Genomic DNA, 19,879 nt, shown 5'->3' on the forward strand with positions numbered 1-19,879 from the left:
GAAAGTGATTGGAGGGCAACTAGCCCCCCATGCCCATCATTCCCCCAAACACATCCGATCAAAATTTTAAGATAGCCATTTTGTTCAGCGTAGTTGATTTTCACATAGAAAATATGTTTGTGAGGAGGAAACTCTCCCACAACCCTCAGGGCAAAGGTTTTAAGTTATGCCCTGGGGGCATATAAGGTTTTTTAATAGAAGGGGTTGTCGTAGAAACTTCAAAACAGGCTCATTCGATTGGTAATTCAAAGGGCTAGTGCACTTCTTAATAGTTTAAAGTGATTGGAGGGCAACTAGCCCCCCCCCCCCACGCCCGTCATTCCCCCAAACATATCCAATCAGAATTTTGAGATAGCCATTTTGTTCAGCGTAGGCTAGTTGATTTCCAGATAGAAAATATGTTTTTTAGGACGACACTCCCCCACAACCCTCAGGGCAAGGGTTTTAAGTTATGCCCTGGGAAAGTGATTGGAGGGGAACTAGCCCCTATCTCACGCCCATCATTCTCCAAACACATCCAATTAAAATTTTGAGATTGCTATTATGTTCAGCGTAGTTGATTTCCAGATAGAAAATATGTTTTTGAGGAGGACACTCCCCAACTACCCTCAGGGCAAGGGTTTGAAGTTATGTCCTGGGGCATATAAAGTTTTTATAGAAGGCGTTGTCATAGAAACTTCAAAAGGGGCTGATTTGCTTGGAAATTCAAAGGGCTAGTACCCTTTTTAATAGTCGAAAGTGATTGGAGGGCAACTAGCCCCCCCCACGTCCAACATTCACCCAAACACATTCAATCAAAATTTCGAAATAACCATTTTCTTTAGCTTAGGCTAGTTGATTTCCAGATAGAAAATATATTTTTGAGAAGGACACTCCCCCACAACCCTCAGGGCAAGGGTTTTAAGTTATGCCCTGGGGCATATAAGGTTTTTATAGAAGGCGTTGTTGTAGAAACTTAAAAAACACCTCATTTGATTGGAAATTCAAAGGGATAGTGCCCTTTTTAATAGTCTAAAGTAATTGGAGGGCAACTAGCCCCCCTCCCCCACGCCCATCATTCACCCAAACGCATCCAATAAAATTTTGAGATAGCCATTTTGTTCAGCGTAGTTGATTTACAAATAGAAAATATGTTTTTGAGGAGGATACTCCGCCACAGCCCTCAGGGCAAGGGTTATAAGTTATGCCCTGGGGGCATATAAGGTTTTATAGAAGGTGTTTTTGTAGAAACTTCAGAAAAGGGCACATTCGATTTGAAATTCAAAGGGCTAGTGCCCTTTTTAATAGTCGAAAGTGATTAGGACTATTTTTTGTTGTTGTTGTTGTTTAGACCAGGGCACTTCGTATCGAAGGAGTTGTCGTGGGAACTTCGAAAGGGGCTCATTCGATTGAAAATAGAAAGGGCTAATGCCCTTTTTAATAGTCGAAATTGATTGGAGGGCAACTAATCCCCCTTCCACTACCACCCTCCCATTTGCCCATTATGTTTAAAAAATAAATGTTTCCATAAGATTAAATAAAAATTCACTGTGATAATGCTAGTTCCCAATAAGGAATCTCAGCAGTATCCCAAGAACAACTGAGGGTATAATGTTCAAGCTTTCAAGGCTACTTCTGCTCTTAAAATTTATTCAGATCAAAATAGTGTAAGTTTATCCAAGCTATCAAAGAAAGTAAACAGATTTTTTTGCGAATGGTATCAAGTTTTCCATTTAAGGTCAACTAGAGGAGGTATGAAACTAAGTTAAACAGTACTATTTGTGTCCAGATTTTTAAAAGGGTGTATGTAGTTAAAAATTGCTGAAAACTTTTCTCACGCATACAAATAGCAGGCCAAACTATAAAGTCTTAAAAAACGAAAACATTTAAAGTGTTATTTTCTTTTTCCGTAAAAAAACTATGTCAATATAAAACGAACAGAAATTAATTAAAAAAAACTTTTTCCACAAAGTAAGTTTTTCAAAGAAAAGTAAAGAACTCCATTAAACAAAAAATTAGCAAAAATAAAATCAAATAATCTACCAAGCGTGAAGCAACCACAAATCAGCATCGATAAATAAATGAATCCCAAAACGAACAGAAATTACAATAAATAACCGAGTCAAACTCAAAACGAGCAGAAATTAACATAAGTTGGGCGCAAAACCCCTGTGCCTTCCCAAAGCCAGAACAAAATTTTCACTTTACTGAAAAAATACAAATGAATGTGCATTGTCAGTTTAATATACATATACTGATATTTAGTAACCAAAATGTTAAAATTATTTGATTTATTAAAGTTATAAAAGTAAAAACATTTATATTTTTTTCAGTAAAGTGGAAATTTTGTTCTGGCCTTAGGAAGGCATAGGGGTTTTGTACCCAACTTATGTTAATTTCTGCTCGTTTTGAGTTTGACTCGGTTATTTGTTGTAATTTCTGTTCGTTTTGGGTTTCATTTATTTATCGATGCTGATTTGTGGTAGTTTCACGCTTGGTAGATTATTTGATTTTATTTTTGCTAATTTTTTGTTTAATGGAGTTCTTTACTTTTCTTTCAAAAACTTATTTTGTGGTAAAAGTTTTTTTTAATTAATATCTTAATTAAAAGACAGGTAAAAGCCTCAAATACTTTAAACTATGAAGTTATGCATAATCCAGGGGTGAATCCAGGATTCACCCCTTGTTGATAAACGTACGTTTGGAGCAAGTTTAATTAACGCAAACTTGCGTTAATTAAGTAAAGTACAATACTTTAGACTATTTTAGGGATCGCGCGCCCCTTCGATCCCTCCCCTCGATCCGCCAATGTCTCAATCATCCCCAAAAAAGTTTGAATCTTGTACATAAAGGTTGAATTGAAAGTAATTCCGGAAAGAGTCAACGTACTTCGGGTAGATTAGCAAGCGAAAAGATCCATACAATTTATAAAACGAAAGAAAGTTTTCTTGAACTATATTTAACTTTATTAGTTTAAACCTAGGTCATAAGAAACGTTTTTAATAAATGAATTTTTTTTTTAATAAATTGACTATTTCATTTTTTCAGATGTTACTAGCAAATAAAAAGGAACCGTGCCTCTGGTGTTACATTATTGAGATATAGTCTTTTAGAAAGACAGCATAGTTATCCTGATTTTGCTTGATTTTCGTGACAAAGAGTTGTCATAGTGGACATTATTAATATTTCAGTTTTGTTTTTCCTCTATGTTTTTTTTTCCTTTTATATACATGTTTTGTTTAATTTAATCCATTTTGTACATAAACTTTTCCCGTGATAAAATCTTCCCGACATGAAGTCAAAATATTCGGCCCTTTCTTCTTATTATCTTTTTCCATATCTTATTTGAACTATTATACAAGTTTTTTTTCTTTATTTCATTTGTTTAGCCTAGCTTGTTGACAAAACTTTCTTTTCAGTTCGTTAAGTGGTCCTGTAGGATTCAATTATAGGTCACTGTTGTTTTTTATATATGTTATTGACCTTATTTTCATGGCCAATAACAATAAAAGTAGTTCAAAAGGACAAACCTGGTACGGTATTTACTGTTGTCTAGGCAATCCTAAATCCTTCCGGGCCCGTAATAATATGTCCCTTTCAAAGGTTGCTCTTGTTGCTTTCTATCGTGATAGCATCACGATAAAAAGCTCTGGAAGGATCTTCTGGAACATCTGGAAGAATTTTCTTCAATATCTGGAAAGATGTATTTTGAAGAGAGTTCAGACTCATTAAAAACGTTTTAGTGAAGGCTGATATGGTTCAGCGTAAAAATTCTTCTTTTAAATGTTTCAAGTTAAGTTCATTAATTTTATGTAAAATTTTAAAGATTGTCCTCGGTTATCATAAATTCATTTTGCAAGTGGTTGTGTTAGTATACCAAAGAATCGTTAATTAAGAGTTTTTTGGTATTCTTCACAATGAAAATCTAACATTTAAGTATCACACAGAGTTAATTAAGAATAAAGGTTTACTGCCATTTCAATACTTTAAACTTAGATATGCACAAAAGAACTTTTCCTGGTTCAATAATGAGGATTATCTTTTTTTTTTTTTTTTATCAAATGCGATTTTTTGTAGCCTACGATAGGGATCACAACTTTCAACTGTTTCGCATTTTTCTCTTTGCAAAAATTCTTAAGTTGCAAATCTCCAGAGCTAATTGAAATGACCTTCCCATTTTCGCAGGAGGTTGACAAAATACCCTGGTTTTCCTTGAGGGTGATTGTTGGAGTAAATGGTCGTGAAATATCAAAATATGTTTATTAAACAGAAATTCGAATTTTTTTTTTATGGTTATAAAGGAAATAACACTACGTTAAGGTGTAATTTTCTGCAAATTTTCCCTGGTAAACAATATTCTTGGTTCGAATGTACAGATCCAAAATTCTGTCAAATTATAATGTCAATAAGGAAGCCGATTTGCTGTTTCTACTTTTTACTTAATAGTCTATAACTAATATCATTACTACTGTTAATGCTAAGGGTATTATGGTAAAACTTTCAGAAAATGGTGAGGGTGTTGTTGAGCTAAATCAAAACAAACTTGGCGCATGAAGGTTGTCAAATAGGCAAATCAACAATATTTAAGGAAGGGCTTAGACAATGAAGTTGAAGCTTTCAGGGAATTTTGAAAGATATGTTGAATTAAATGAAAACACCGTATGTATTTCTCTATCACTGGGGTGTATACACTCTATCAATGGGGTGTATCAACAATATGCCCTGTGAAAATCCCACAATTATCAGAGCCACCATTATCATTTCCACTGTTGCTACTACTTCTAATACTACTACTGCTGCTACTGATACTATTGTTGTACTAAATAAAAATCGTTCAAGTGTCAAAATGGCATATACAGGATATCTTAGGACTGGAACAGGTTATAAAGTAGAAACTTTCGGGGAAAGTTTATGGTGCTAGAACACTAAATCAACAGGCACTATGTGCATGGTGGTTGTCATTACGACTTATCAGGAATATCTCAAGGGCGATTGAGTGTATTAACTTGAAATTGCCAGGGCTACCAAACTGTTACCAAACGAGCTATTAAAGTGATTGTAGTAGTATTGGTAATAATAGTAGTAGTAGTAGTAGTAGTAGTAGCAGTAGTAGTAGTAGTAGCAGTAGTAGCGGTATTAATAGCACTAGTAGTAGTAGTATTAGCAGTAGTGGTTGCAGTAGTAGCGTGCACAAATAGCTTTTTGGTCAGTTGATCATCTCTCTCATCATTCTCTGAAAGTTTCAACTCAAAACCCTAAGCCACTCTCGATATACGTCTTTTTGCATGTACACAGTGTTTTTTGATTTAGTGCAAGAATCCTCTCACATTCCCTGAAGCTTCGCCTGAATACCCTTGGCCTTTTAGGACGCCAAGGGTCAAATATGGCCCCTTCCTGATAAATAGCACTATATGTAAATTATAGACGAATTGCATACCTTACAGCCCTTTTCCTAAAGCTTTTTGTTGGATGTCATCCCTACGAGAATAGTCATTAGACTTTTCAATTATACAGAGCGAAATGGCATTCTAAAAATTTTGATCGGATGTTTTCAGGGAAATAGGGGTGTGAGAGGAGGGCTGGTTGCCCACCCATAACCTTTGACTCTTAAAAAGGGCATTAAAATTGTCAATTCCCAATAAACTGGACCCTTCACAAATTTCGAACGATAGCTCTTTTCATACGAAGTGACTCTGGGCCAAAGAGATACATAGCCCCATTTCAATCAGATCTTGGACACCAGGCGTAATACTTTTTTGAAAGAATAAAATTTGCTATGATTTCATTTGACAGCTGTCAGTTATTTCAAAGACGTTAACGAGGTTTTTATTTTTCAGTTCAATCCCCTGGTAAATTTGGTTTACCTTGATTTAAGTAACAACGACTTCCAGACCATACCAGAGTCAGCCTTCAGTCGTCTAGATTCCCTAGTAACTTTAGACTTGTCACATAACCCTCTACAAGGATCGTATCATAGCTCAATAAATAGTCTCCAGAGCTCATTAAGAAACTTGAGTCTTGCAAACACGTCGTTAGCCACTCTTCCTGAATTATATGTACCAAATCTTCTTTACTTTAATGTGTCTAATAACAGGTAAATTTTTTTTTTACTATTTTTAATATTCTTATAAATTTACTTTCATAGGAAGATATCTTGTGTTTGTATCTTAAGCTTGCTGTTTTATAAGAGATCTGGATAATAAAAATGAGAGAATGGCATAAAAAACGGATTTGCTTTAAGTATCTACCACAAGTTTTTAATTCCCTGATCCAATTACTTTGCAGGAAAAGTAGCACACACAAATAAAGATTAGATTTGAGAAGAAATATAATTATTGAAAGATAGATGATTTTCTCTAGCAAAGAGTAGAATTTAACTTTTTGGGGTCCTTGCCGTCATTTATCTTTAAAGTATAATTGAAATTTTTAGTTGTAAATGCTATTTTCTCATATTCTTTAAGTTGTTAATTTCTGTAAGGCAAGAATATCACATACATCATACAGAAACATTTTTTACAGGAAAAATGTTTCTTCGCCTTGCATAGTTTCAGCACGTTTAAAAATCACATTTATCTCAGTGAGATTACTAAGTTATGTCGGTTAGTAAATCTGCGTTTCTTCTATAGATTCTATAGATTATAGACCACACACATTATATAGAGTTTTTATATCCTTCTATTATAATTGTAAAGGGTAAATCACAGTTTATGTAATTAGCAGTAGGATCTTTCCCTATCTCACCCATTATAAAAACCCGGACCGAGGTGCCAGTGCTCCAGATAACCTATAAACATAAGCGACATTAGATCTTTTCACGGGTAGACAAAGAATAATCACCTACGGAACAAGTATTGACAAAACCACTTGGCCGGCTCAACCAATAAGTGGACAATAAGTGCACAAATAAGTGGGAGGAGCTTTTTGTTCGCACCGAGAATGAAGAGCCAGAAATCATCTGCGGTAAACTTACTGGATAATTATATAATCTGTGTGGTAAATGTACCACTATTCCCAAATGTGCCTAGTTTCAAACGTGATTTTTTTTTATTAAAAAGTTAGTGGATGCTTGGGAGAGACTATTTTCATCTTGATTCACATAATTTTTACACCAAGCTAAGATTTTCGGTTGTTTTTTGCACAATTTCACCTATCCTGAATATCGACAAAGTAAGAGTTTAGCTTGTTTTTGTAACCTTATTAAAATTCCAAACCTCGGCCATAGCTAGTGAAGAAGCTGAAACTTGGGTCATTTTCGCACCAAGTCATTCTACAGTCAAGTTGCAGCTTTTCCCAGTTTGTACTTGGGTTGTTTTTGTATTAAGCATGTCCATGGCTAAGAAACTAACAATTCTTGTGCAAGGTAAAGATAAATCTCTCTATGGCCTTTGTTTTCAAGGATTGCCGTTTACACAAAATCATACGAAATTATTTGGGAAAACGCACACACTGTAAAATTTTTTGGGTGAGAGAGGGAGCACGGTCCTAGTGCCGTGCCACCCCACTTCGTTTTGCTTGCCCTCTGTTGCTTCAAGATGGTTTCCTTGATTGATTTGTTTGTTTTAAAGTAAAGTTTGCAGTAAATATAAACTTTTGTTTCAAGGTTACTACATTATCTGCAATTTAATATAAAGTAAGCCGCCTGCTATTGTAACCGAACCGAAAAAGCGTTTTGAAAAATGTCTTGAGAGAAAATTCTTCACTTAAAGGTGATCCAAAAATATTAACTACAACATAGATTAAATTTAGGAGTAAAATTTAATTTTAAAAATAAACTCTCAGGAATTCCGAAATAGAGCTTGGTATATGTCAAAATAGCGGTGATTTGAAATGAAAAGCGATACCATAATTATCTAAAACCCTATGTTGGAGACTTCTAGTCCCTAACCTTGAACATCAGTTTTAAGAAAATTCAATTTTTCGTGAATTCAGTATTGCCGTCTCCTTTTTTTCGATTTTTTCTACTGAGTCATTGTAAACTTTTGCAATTTTCCATATTTTCTAATTTCCCATTGTAAAGTTTTCCAAGACTTCCATATAAAGTTTTGCAATTTTTAGCAGTAGTGGACGCGAAATTAAAAAAAGAAAAAAGCAAGAAAAAAGAAATGGAGGCGAAAAATTATCGAAGTTAAGATACAAACATACGGCACCAAACAGTGTAAGAAGGCTTAGCTTTTCTTTGAAAACATAGTTGGCTTTGGGAACTAACAAATTCTTATTGTTTAAGTTTTTACGGACAAAAGCGTTGTCAAAGTGTTGCGAGTTAGTTTTGCTTATCTTTCAAGTGTCAAACTAACACAAAACAACATTAATAAATAAATGAAACCCAAAACGAATAGAAATTACAGCAAATAACCTACTCAAACTCAAAACGATCAAAAATTAACATGAGTTAAGAGTTCTAGGCTTTTTTTTTATTATTTTAAAACCAGTCGCGAGGGGTATTTTCCAGGGAGGTTTTTTTCGTGGAGTGATTTTCTATGGGAGGAGGGATATCTACTTGGGGGGGGGGGGTAAACACCGGCTCCTATACAGACATTGTAAGATGTCACAAAACAGTTTATTTGAGACGGTTTTGTCCCACATGGAACTTCACAATTGACCTATGAGTATGAACGCATAAGGGGCACTTAGAGATGGATAATAAGTTTTAAATAACCATCTAAAAGTCATCTCTCTGTTATGTATCCCAACAATCTTGCAGTATCCTGCTAGTCCAGGAATTAAAATAATTAGAATAATTAGAAATAATTGGAATGAAAATAATAATCCCAAAATGGCAGAAAACGTCACTGTGCTGCGACAGGATCTCTTTTATTATTTAAATAGAACACTACACATTGTGAATCCTCTATCAACTGAGCCCCCTCCCAAATTTTTACGACCACTGATTTGATATGGCTACCCCTAAGACACATAAAAAGAGAAGTCTGTACTTCCCATGAAAAAGTGTATTTTTCTTTATTGTTTCTGCAGCGTGACTTGTCAATTCGATGCAATTTTCGTGGCGTTTCAGGCTTTCTTTCAAAATTTCTGCATTTTTTTTTTCACAATAGGCTTTTATTATTAAGAATAATCGAAATAATAGTTACCATTCCTGAATAATGTTCGAATTTTTAAGAGAAACTGTTTCAAGAGAAGCTCATGCTGGCGTCGGTTTGGCTGCTTAAGTTATACAAAGATCACATTGTAAGGTTTATTGTGTATAATAAAGAAAAAGAAACAAACATTGATATAAGCAAACAATGTTTTTTTTTTCATGGAACCATAGAGTGAAGTTGAACCTTAAGCGAAACAAAAATTAACATTTCGCATATTTTTCAGGATGTATCGGCAAAAATAGCTCTAACAAACTGACTCGTAGTATATACCTATATTGGTAGGATTATAAAACCAGCACTACTGAAAACTGAGCTTGCCTGAATGTTTTCAAGAAATATAACTGTATATCAACAGTTATCGATATTCATGGTAAAAAAAACAATTGAAACCTTATAAATGGGGCAGATTACTCATGTGACTTTCCTGTCCTAACTGGAGATGATTTCTTCAAATCAGGAGATTTCCTACGAATCAGTTCACTTTTGTTGATAACTGTAGATAACCTCTGCGTTTCACATAACCTGCGATATAATAATGCTTCTTCTCTGCTTAATTTTCGCTGGTAATTTCGCTGGTCTACTTAATTTTCGCCGATTTGTCTATCAAATTACTAAAATGATTTCAATTTCTAGGATCACTTATTTATCGCCAACTATCCTTGAAACGTACTCTTCATTAAGGTCTTTTGACGTTTCTCATTGTGAAATTCCGTCAGCTGCAAATACAGCTTGGCACACAATCCCCAGGCTACGACGATTATATTTGGACGGAAATAAGATCAATTCTATAACCAATGATACTTTTATTGGGTTAGACCGTGTTGAAGAACTAAACTTGCTTCATCTCCCACTTCAAACTTTTCAGGTAAGCTTCGATTATGAGTGTTGATAGTTTCACTTACTTATGATAGTTTTAAACAGTAATTATTGCCCAAACTTAATTGGTTCCAGTGGCGGATCCAGAGGGGGGGCGAGGGCCCCCCTAGCGTAGTCTAAAGCAGTGTAATTTACTTAATTAACTCAAGTTTGCATTAATTAAACTTGCTCCTAACGCAAGTTTATCGGATCGACCTATTTTGCGCCCCCCCCCCTAAAAATTTTTTTCGCATCAACCTATTTTGCCCCCCCCTAAAAAAAATCATGGATCTGCCCTTGGATTGGTGCGATAAGAGTCATAAGGGTTCCATACCTTAAGACAATTGTAACCAAATTGTATGTTGCAGATTTCGCCTAGTCTTATTTCCTGCACAAGTCCATTAGAAGAGACACATCGTAATTTATTTTTTTATTTTATTTTTTAGTAGACATAAGAACAATAAAAGAAGTCTTGCCTTAATACCCTTTCGTGCAAGTTTAGTCAAGGGTATTTAATTTCAAAAGTTCTTTTTTAAATGTTTCAGTTATCGGTGGTGGATGCTGATTATCGATTGTTAGGTCATTACCATGAATAAGTGAATCACAATTCAAAAATTGCAGTTCTGCACAGCTTGTCCTATAATTCAAGCAACAAATAAATAACTGCATATATAAATCTTCTATAAAAGTAAATCTTTGAAGTCCTTTTAATTGCAAGTTCTAATAAGAAATAATTAATCTATAATAAAAATATTTAATGCGATATAACTCCAGATTGTTTTTGATCTTTCAGTGCTATCGATTACGGAAAGTTTAAAAAATAGAATTGCATCAATTTGGTATTTAAGTAATATTATGTTTAAGAGTAGGCTATATCCATTTTTATTTCCTAATGGAATAGCTATCTTCTCTGTTGAGTGAACTATTCTTACTGAGCTATTCAATATTTTTAAAATTCAGTAAATGTATTAATTTGTGTAGCAATTTCGGTTTGTATTTTTATTTTCATTTTAGTGAATTTTGACTAACATTTGAATTTCGATATTTTTCAAGTTAGTTCTGAGTTCTCTACAAAAAAAGTGTTCTACTTTCTACTTTCTTTCAACACTCTCTGAAGGTACTAGCTTGGTAACCTAAGCCGTTCCCAAAATATTGCACGTACACCCTTTTTATAGCCTGGTAACGCAGTTCCGTTTGATTTACCTTGTTAATTACTTGTGGAAGAATTTTAAGTCTCATAGAATACTATAGTAAAAAAGTGTTATGCATAACCAGAAAAAGATCTATATAGCCCCTTCCTCCTTCATCAGCACAAAATATGATCACCGCTAGCTCTAACCTTGCCCTTCCCTTTCCTAATAGCAAATGAATTTTTTAGATTAATTCCCCCATTGATTCTAGTGACACTGTAAATACGTTATTTCGTCGGGCTGGATAGACGCAGAGTCTTTCAATTAATATCTTTTCCCTCCCTAACTTAAGATTCAAGACCTACTTGATCTCCTCTAACACCACTAGAAATCTTTAACTTTCTTTGCACGTGGTGTTTCCAGAGTATACCCTTTACAGATTCTAGGAATCTTGACCCCAACAACGATCCCTAAGGGTTACTGTTTGATCAGACAACCAAGAACAGCCATCTTTGCATTTTTTTTACTAAAAAGTATCTGTGGAAAATGAGTAGTTTACAGCATTTAGAGTCATTCCACTGTAGGGGCGATGTTGACCCTGGGGATTACTTATTAGGCTTATAAAGCTCTGAGAAACATTTAAATCTTGCCAATAGAAATTTTAGAACCATAAGTATTTGTGAGATTTGGGAAATTTAAACAAAAAAAAATTGCTGAATTTCAAATAAAAATGAGGAGTGATTTTAAAAGTATATAAATAGTTTTGTTTTAAGATTAATGGCTGGTAGTAGGCAGTAATTTAACTGTTAGTGGGCAGTAATTCAGTAGGCAGTATTTTATCTCTTCATAACCCAGCAAATGCAGCCTATACCCAGACATTTGTGGAACCCAGCAAATGCAGCCTATACCCAAACATTTGTGGAACCCAGAAAATGCAGCCTACACCAGACATATGGGATTGAAGTATGAAGTGTCTAAATTTACTGTATTGTACCGAAGAAGCAATTCTTGCTTCTTCTTTTGCCAAGTCGGGATATTTTAGTCGTTTATTAAGAGCTATCAACGAACTGTAATTGTTCTCTGAAACCTATCAAATTAACTGTGAACCTACTGGCTAGTTAGTAAGTCACTTTTTACTGGAGCAAAGTGCAAAAGTCCTTGCCTTAGTTTATACCATGAAATAAAAAAAATTTGAACTGAAAGTAAGGAGCAACGTTAAAACTTAAGACGAACAGAAATTATTAAGTATATGAGGGGGTTGCCGCCTCCTCAATACAACGCTCATCACGCTAAAGTTTTTTAGTACTGTTAAAAAGCTTCTTATTGTTCTAATTGAACGACCCTTGTATTTCAGGAGTCGTTCTTAAAGAATTGGGACAAAAAGAAAAACTTTAGCGTAAAGAGCGAGGCATTGAGAAGGGGGAAAACTCCTTCATATATACAAAAGTTCTGTTTGTTTTAAATCTTAATGTTACTCCTTACTTTCAGTTGGAAAAAACTTGTTTTTTTAAAATTTCCGATTGCTTTTTAAGTAATACCAGGAAACCCGTCTCTCTCTTCACGGAAGAATTCTCCCCACGAAAAGATCCTATAGACAATTCAATCCCGTTGAATATTTACCCTGGACAATTACACTTAACATCTCCACATGTAAAATTGAGTCGGCAAAGAGAAAGTATTGTTGATTTTTTTTTTTCCCATATTGGTGAGTAGGAAAACGAAGTATTCGCATATGGCTTTGATACAACAATGATCGCCATAGTTTATGCAATATTATTTTCGTATCTTGATTTCTTAGGGTGATTTGTACGGTCTTCGTACGGTAATTTCTTTCTGTTTTTTCGTTGATTTTATGGCAAATGAAAACATAATGTTCCAAATACAAATTGTTTACAGTAAAGTGTAAATGATGTTCTGGTCTTTAGACCTGAAGATAGTTTTAGGGAGAGACAGAGGGGGCACTTGCCCCGGGCACAGAAATTTCAAAACTATAATCCAACGGTCATTTTCATTTTATAATTTTCGAAATTTTGCTCTTATTAAAATAAAATAGAGGCAAATTGAAATATAAATAAATTGTATTAAATTATAAGCATATTGAACCTGAAACTTTCATTTTTCCCGTATCTTAATCACGTTTCGTTGAAAATAAAGGTAAGCAGATCAAATTTAAGCAATTTTAAATTGAATCTTAAGCAATAAGTAAGTAAACCGAATGAAAGAATTAGTAGCAATCAATTGGGAAGAGATACTTTTGGTGAGGCTAAAATAAGAAAAAATTCAAATTTAAATGATTGGCAAATGTTTTCAATACATGAATATTTTGGTAAATTTTGGCCTACAATTTTTGGTGTGACAAGGAAGGGACTAATCAAGATTTTGTCCCAGGAGCAAAAGAGGCCAGAACCTCCACTGTTTAGTTCACGACACTTTTTTGACAACCTGGCTAAGTTTTCCTTTCGTTTTCTTTTTTTGTAAATGGTCTGTTGTGTTTTTCTAATATATTTTGTTTTGGCTAGTTATCATTTTGTAAGGGATACAAATATAAAACGAAATATATAAAAAAACAAAAAAATATAAAAAAAAACAAAATGAGTTTTGTTTTGGCTGGTTATCTTTTCGTTTTGCTTGTTTCTATTGATAAGGGATTCCTGATATGAAGCTGATTTATCTGGACTTATGGTTTTTTTTATGTATCAAAAAGTCCTTTTTTTGTTTTTCATTGTCTTATTAAAGAAAATTCGCCCTTATTTAATGTATGGTCATTATAGTTCACAACTGGTTTCATATAATGTCTTTTGATTTAGTTCAAATCCCTCACACCACTTCAAGAAATTTTCAACCTAGTGGTTGTAGCTATTTCCTTAAATATCGAGATATATCATTTGACAACCTGGATTCACATGTTATCGATTGATTTATTCGAACAAGTCCTGAAAGTTTCTACTTAATACCCTTAGCCAGTCAAGACATGCTGCTTGTACGTGATTTTCACAACCTGTATGCACAAAGTGTGTTTTTATTTAATTTAACATAGTCCTGAGCATTCCCTAAAAATTTCATCTTAACACCCTCAACTATTCTTAAGGTTTCATGTATGTGCCTTTTTAACAACCTTGATGCACATAGTGTCTCTCAACATTCCCTTAAAGTTAATATGTAATACCCTTATCCGTCTACAAGTATTATATTTCACAAGCCACCATTCTCTATTTCTTGATACCCTTAACTATTCTTAAGGTTTCATATATATGCCTTTTTAGCAACCTTGACGCACATAGTGTCTTTCAACATTCCCTTAAAGTTAATATTTTATACCCTTATCTGTCTACAAGCATTATATATTTCAAAAGCTGCCGTTCTCTATTGTGTAGCATATGTTTAAACAAGTACCGATTGTTATTATTCACTCCTCTCGCCCCAGGGTATGTAGGGTACATGTCGTATCTACTTTCTTTGTAACTATTAGGCTTGGAGCTTACAGAACAAGCAAATAGGGAATAGTATACTTCAAAGAAAACTGTACATTTCGAAGTTTGGCGGTATTGGTATGACAACTGGAACTGAAGCAAAAAATTCGGTTTGTCTGATTGGCTTAAACTTCAGGGGAATTTGTATTGGTTCGTGGTGTCAAAAATAGGCCCAAATTTGTTTCTTCTTTAATCAGCTTGCAACTTACTTTGCATGTACACCAAGTAATATGAGCCCAAGAAGGACAAAATATAAAAAAAAAAAAAAATTGAGTAGCATCAATTTTTGACGCCCAAAATGGCCAAAAAATTTTCATTTTTAAAGGTACAAAATTTGCCTTATTCTAACAATTTAGTTCTTAGGCACAAAAATTTATATAACAAAATATCAATTAGCCAATAACAAAACTATGTTCATTAAAAACTAAGAGAAATTACCAGGACTTTTTTTGACAAAAGTTTTACCCAGACAACTAAAAAGTCATATCAATAGTGGTATTCATAATGTGCCATTCCAATGTTCATTTCTTACGGCCAACACGCTCATGTCATAGGTAAATATCAATTACTTGGTGCCTAGCCCCTTGGCTAGCAGTCCATGAAAGGACGTTGATTTATTTAAATGAATGACTGATTTTTCCACTTCATTTGTCTATCTGTCGATTAAGCCAAAACTTTGTATTTTTCATACACTTCACTTGGTTCATTTATTTCAAATGTACTTACGCTTCCATTAACTTAGGGAAGGATAAAGGAAACTTTTACATCAATTCCTCCCTAAAACGAGAAAATGAATGGTTTTCCCTTAGGATTTTTTGTTTCTACGAATAACTCAATAAAATTTTCAGAGACAAATAAGAAAATAAAACTGTCAAGAAAGTAAAAATTATTTAATAATTGACTAATATTTGAGTTTTTTAGTTGCACAATACACTCAAACAGGCAGGGGGTAACTGAAACAAAATCAACGAGCAAACGTCTTGACTGGTCTAGTCTGGCGCAGTCCATCAGATGTGATCTGAATTCTCCATCAAACAAGCGACAAGGCTCAATAGAATTCGAAACTCTAAAAAAAGGATTTTGATATTAACAATCATATCAAAAGAATCTGCTTGTTAATGCTGATTCCAAATATATAATTGATTCCAAAGTCATTAACTTTATTGTTACCCAGCAAAAGCTACGCGGCTGAGAAAATTTGCCTGATTTTCAAAAAAGGTCCACCCTATAAAAGTCAAGGGATCTTAATGAAAATCACATCATAAGATTCAGTGTATTCGAGAACCCCTTTCAGAAATTTCAAGCTCCCGTTGTCAAAAATGTGGAATTTTGTATTTTTTGCAGAAAGAAAGATCACCGATGCGTGTTTATTTGTTTGTTTTCCCCAGGGGTGATCACATCGATCCAACAGTCCTAGAATATCGAGAAAATGCTCATTTGAACGAAAATTTAAAGTCCTAGTGCCCTATTTAATTACCAAAAACATAGGATGGCAACTAGCTTCCCTCCCACCCTCTTTTTTCCTCGTTGAATTTTTTTCACAGACCACACTGCCTGTCTTCGACGAAACTAATAAGAGTTTCAATAGGGATAAGTCCTTTATTAGACAGCGATAAAACAAATACAAAAGTTCTGAATATTTTGAAGACACCGTCGGTCTTCATCATCAGCAGAAAACCTTTCTGCTGATGGTGAGGACCGACCATGTCTTCGAAATATTCATACCTTCTGTATTTGTTTTTCACTGTCTAATAAAGGACTTATCCATATTGAAAGTCTTATTAGTTTCCTTTTTTCCTCAAAGTCGTCCGGTCAAAATTTTTATATAGCCATTTTGTTCAGCACGGGCACGGGCAGTTTATTTAGAATTGTAAGCTTTTTTAAATGTGCTAAAAACAATTATAGTGTAAAGAGCGAGGTATTGAGGAGAGGGCAGCTCCCCTCATATAAGTAATAATTTCTGTTCGTTTTAAGTTTTGGTGTTGCTACTTACTTTTATTTGAAAAAACTTGTTCTTTTTTTATTTTACTTTAGAAAGGAGGCAAGAGGACGATTTATTAGATAAACAACAAAAATAGCCTTGCTTTCCTTTGTAATATTGTAATCTCTTTATCTTACCTAGAAGATATTTTGTATAACAAGAGGAGATCTATGGCCCTGCAGTCTAGGCTGTATCCAGGGGGGCTAGGAAGTTTGAACCCCCATCCCCGAAATATTTGTCCGACTCGTAAAAACGGAACAAAAATGAATACAAACAAATGTTTTTACCTCTATGGGACAAAATACTACCACTACTACTTCTAACAACTCACCGTACCACCAAGTCACCTGAGCCCAACACAGGTACGCACGCTCCTCCTCCATTACAATCTGTTCACAGCCTCCCTCTTTACACCCTCTCAGGAAGTTCCCATTTCCTTTAAATATTTCTTTGTGACATCCTCCCTCCCCAACCGTGGACGACCTGCTTTCAAGTTTAGCCCTAGACGGTTTGCCAAAAAGGACAATCTTTGGCAATTTTGTCATCCTTCATTCACAGAACGCGCCCTAGCCATCTCAATCTTTATCTCATTATAGCCCTAGAAAGCGAGATAGAACCATACTTTTCGCACAGCCTATTATTCGAAACACGGTCAGTCAGCCGGGTACCTAAAACATAGGTACCTATAAGGAGTGGCAGGGGGCACCACCCCCCTGGCTGAACGACGCTGCCTTTTATTTTTATATTTTTGTTTCGAGATTTCTGTTATACAATTAAACCGTGGCGCCGTGCCGACAAGGGAAGGTCAGCGGCGGCTGGGGGCAAAATATAGCAGCAGCGGCGTGGCGCTGGCGCAATCATTGTTGTCCGAAAACATTTTTGTTTTGATCAGTCTTTATCTAATTACAGCTTTGATTAATATCACATTAGGGCTTATTCACGAGTTAGAAACTTCCCCAGTCGCTGGCTGGAAACTGGTCTCATTCGTTATTCATCAAGAGTAGTAGAAATCTGGTAGAAATGAAATGGCTGTGGTATTTCAGAACCCTTGCATAATAGTTGAAATATCAAACAGCTATGTATTCTTAACAGAATAATTATTAAAATTAGTAGTATTTTTTTCTTTTTCATCGAGCAGCCATCACCATCAAGAAGAACTGTCACCATTTAAATCTCAGCTGGGTTGGTAAGAAAATCTTTCCCCTTAGCTTTCATACCATCAAACAACCAGAAGGGATTTGGGAGGGTATATCTCCTTTCAATCCAGATTGTTTTGATAATGAAGATCTGTGCTCTTAAATACAGACCAACCAAATATTTTTTAGCCCATACAGCTGGTAGCAGGTTGCCAAGCTCGTCAGAGATTCTAACCCCAACCCCATCCCAACCTGCACTGCCATCCTCTCACCCAGTGCCCAGTGCTTTCAGTGCAAGCCCTTTGATTTTGCAACCACTGTGAAATAGGATAGTCACACCTGAATAAGTACAACCCCATCCCAGCACCACCAAGAAAACAAAATGCTTCAAGGAAGAAAGGAGGGCAGAACAAAAGTGCTCACTAATACATCAGGGAAGGTCAAGATTGAAGCTGCCTTTGCTACAAGGAAGGCAAGGAAGAAGAGAAAAGAAAAAATTGAAGCAACAAAAGCAAGAAAAACAAAGGAGCAGGTTGTGAAGAGATTTGGTGAGAAGACAGCACTAAGTGTGAAAATGAAGCTGAAAAGGTTCAGACAGTGATTTCTGATGACAATTCAGACAGTTTTCTTGAGTAGATAGTGAAAAGGAATGTGAACTTAGTTTTTATTTGGGTTGCAGTTGGCAACTTTGTAAAAATCATCTATGAGGGCCATTAGGAAAAAGGGTAGAACCTACTGCAGAGGTCAGTGCGACAACTATGTGTGGTGGGAGAGACAATTTGTGAAAGTGGCTGAACAGAAAGATCATATGTGCTACATGGAAGAGGATTTAGGGTAAAAACTCTAAGTACTTGGACAGTGTGTCATCTTGGGCAAGTGTTTTGATTAAAATATATCTTCCCTGAACCAGGACAGCGGGTTCTTAATCTTGGACCTGATGCAGATAGTTGGGATTGGCAGACTACAATCTTGTAGCCAAGCCTAATTAAATATGATTACTCTTTTTCACAACACATGCCAGTGATTGAATCTGTCCATGACTGAGATACTTCAATTTTAAGATCCTTGTTCAAGATTGAGCAGTAGCCTATTTTCCAAGATTAGAGTCTGGCTTAAAATTTGCAATTACAAATAGGTCTCTACTAATAATTGTCTTTACATTTATTAAATAAAAAAAACAAGTTTTTTTAACTGAAAGTAAGGAGCGACATTAAAACTTAAAACGAACAGAAATTATTCCGTATATGAAAGGGGCTGTCCCCTCCTCAACGCCTTTCTCTTTGCGCTAAAGTTTGACTCTGTCTCATAGCTTTATTTTTTAAAACAATAAAAAACTTTAGCGTAAAGAGCAAGGCATTGAGGAGGGGACAGCCCCTTTCATATGCGGAATAATTTCTGTTCGTTTTAAGTTTTAATGTCGCTCCTTACTTTGAGTTAAAAAAACTTGTTTTTTTTATTTAATTTTTTAACGTTTTTGAATGAATGCAGGTTTTGATCTTGGCTCACAGTACATGAATAATTAAAACAAAATTTTCATATTAATTTACTTTTATTTGGTTAAATGGCTTTCTCGTAACTTGTTTCATTTTATTTACGAATGTTTTTATTAGTAATAAATATACGTAACTTACGAATTAACTTACGTAAAAAACTTCTATATTTATATATTTTTAATACGTATATTAGGGGGTTCGCCCCCTAGTCAACACCTTGCTTTCTAAGCGAAATTTCGAATTGTGTTCCAATTCTTAAAAAATGACCGCTTAATCACAAAGGCCGTTAATTAGAATAAATAGTTCTTATGAAAGTAGTAAAAAATCTTTGGCTTTAACAGGGAGGTATTGACTAGGGGGTGAACCCAATCATATGTCTAATATTTTCTGTTCGTTTAAAGTTTTGATGTTGCTGCTGTTGCAGTTGAAAAACTTGTTTTTTTTATATTTAATTTCTGATCTTTTTTTAAATAATGCTGGGAAATCCGGCGTCCCCTTCATAGCAATGTCCCTTCCCCATGAAAACTTCCTCCATGGAAAGATCCTCCTACATAACCCCCGACCCCAGGCACGTACGCAGGAATTTGTTTCGGGGGGAGGGGGCAAACCCTGCAACCCCATTATTCTGCGATCAAAATCAGAAAATTATGGGAAAAGGAAAAAAATCGTGAGATTTGAGGGGGGCCAAGGCCCGGCGCCTCCTCTTCCGGCGTACGTCCCGGCCCGACCCCCCCCCC

General features: G+C 35.0%; 1 protein-coding gene across 1 annotated transcript in view; it reads left to right on the plus strand.

Annotated features, from left to right (window-relative positions):
* Positions 1–19,879, plus strand: part of chp (leucine rich repeat containing G protein-coupled receptor chaoptin) — a 159,560-nt gene that overhangs the window by 68,175 nt on the left and 71,506 nt on the right. The window contains exons 7-8 of the mRNA XM_089087905.1: positions 5,817–6,073; positions 9,711–9,942. Of these exons, the coding sequence (XP_088944031.1) occupies positions 5,817–6,073; positions 9,711–9,942 (489 nt within the window). The remainder of the gene's footprint in view (positions 1–5,816; positions 6,074–9,710; positions 9,943–19,879) is intronic.

This window comes from Artemia sp. Qi Xiang Cuo, chromosome 1 (assembly GCF_049724085.1).
Source record: "Artemia sp. Qi Xiang Cuo chromosome 1, ASM4972408v1, whole genome shotgun sequence".
Lineage (NCBI taxonomy): Eukaryota > Metazoa > Arthropoda > Branchiopoda > Anostraca > Artemiidae > Artemia > Artemia sp. Qi Xiang Cuo.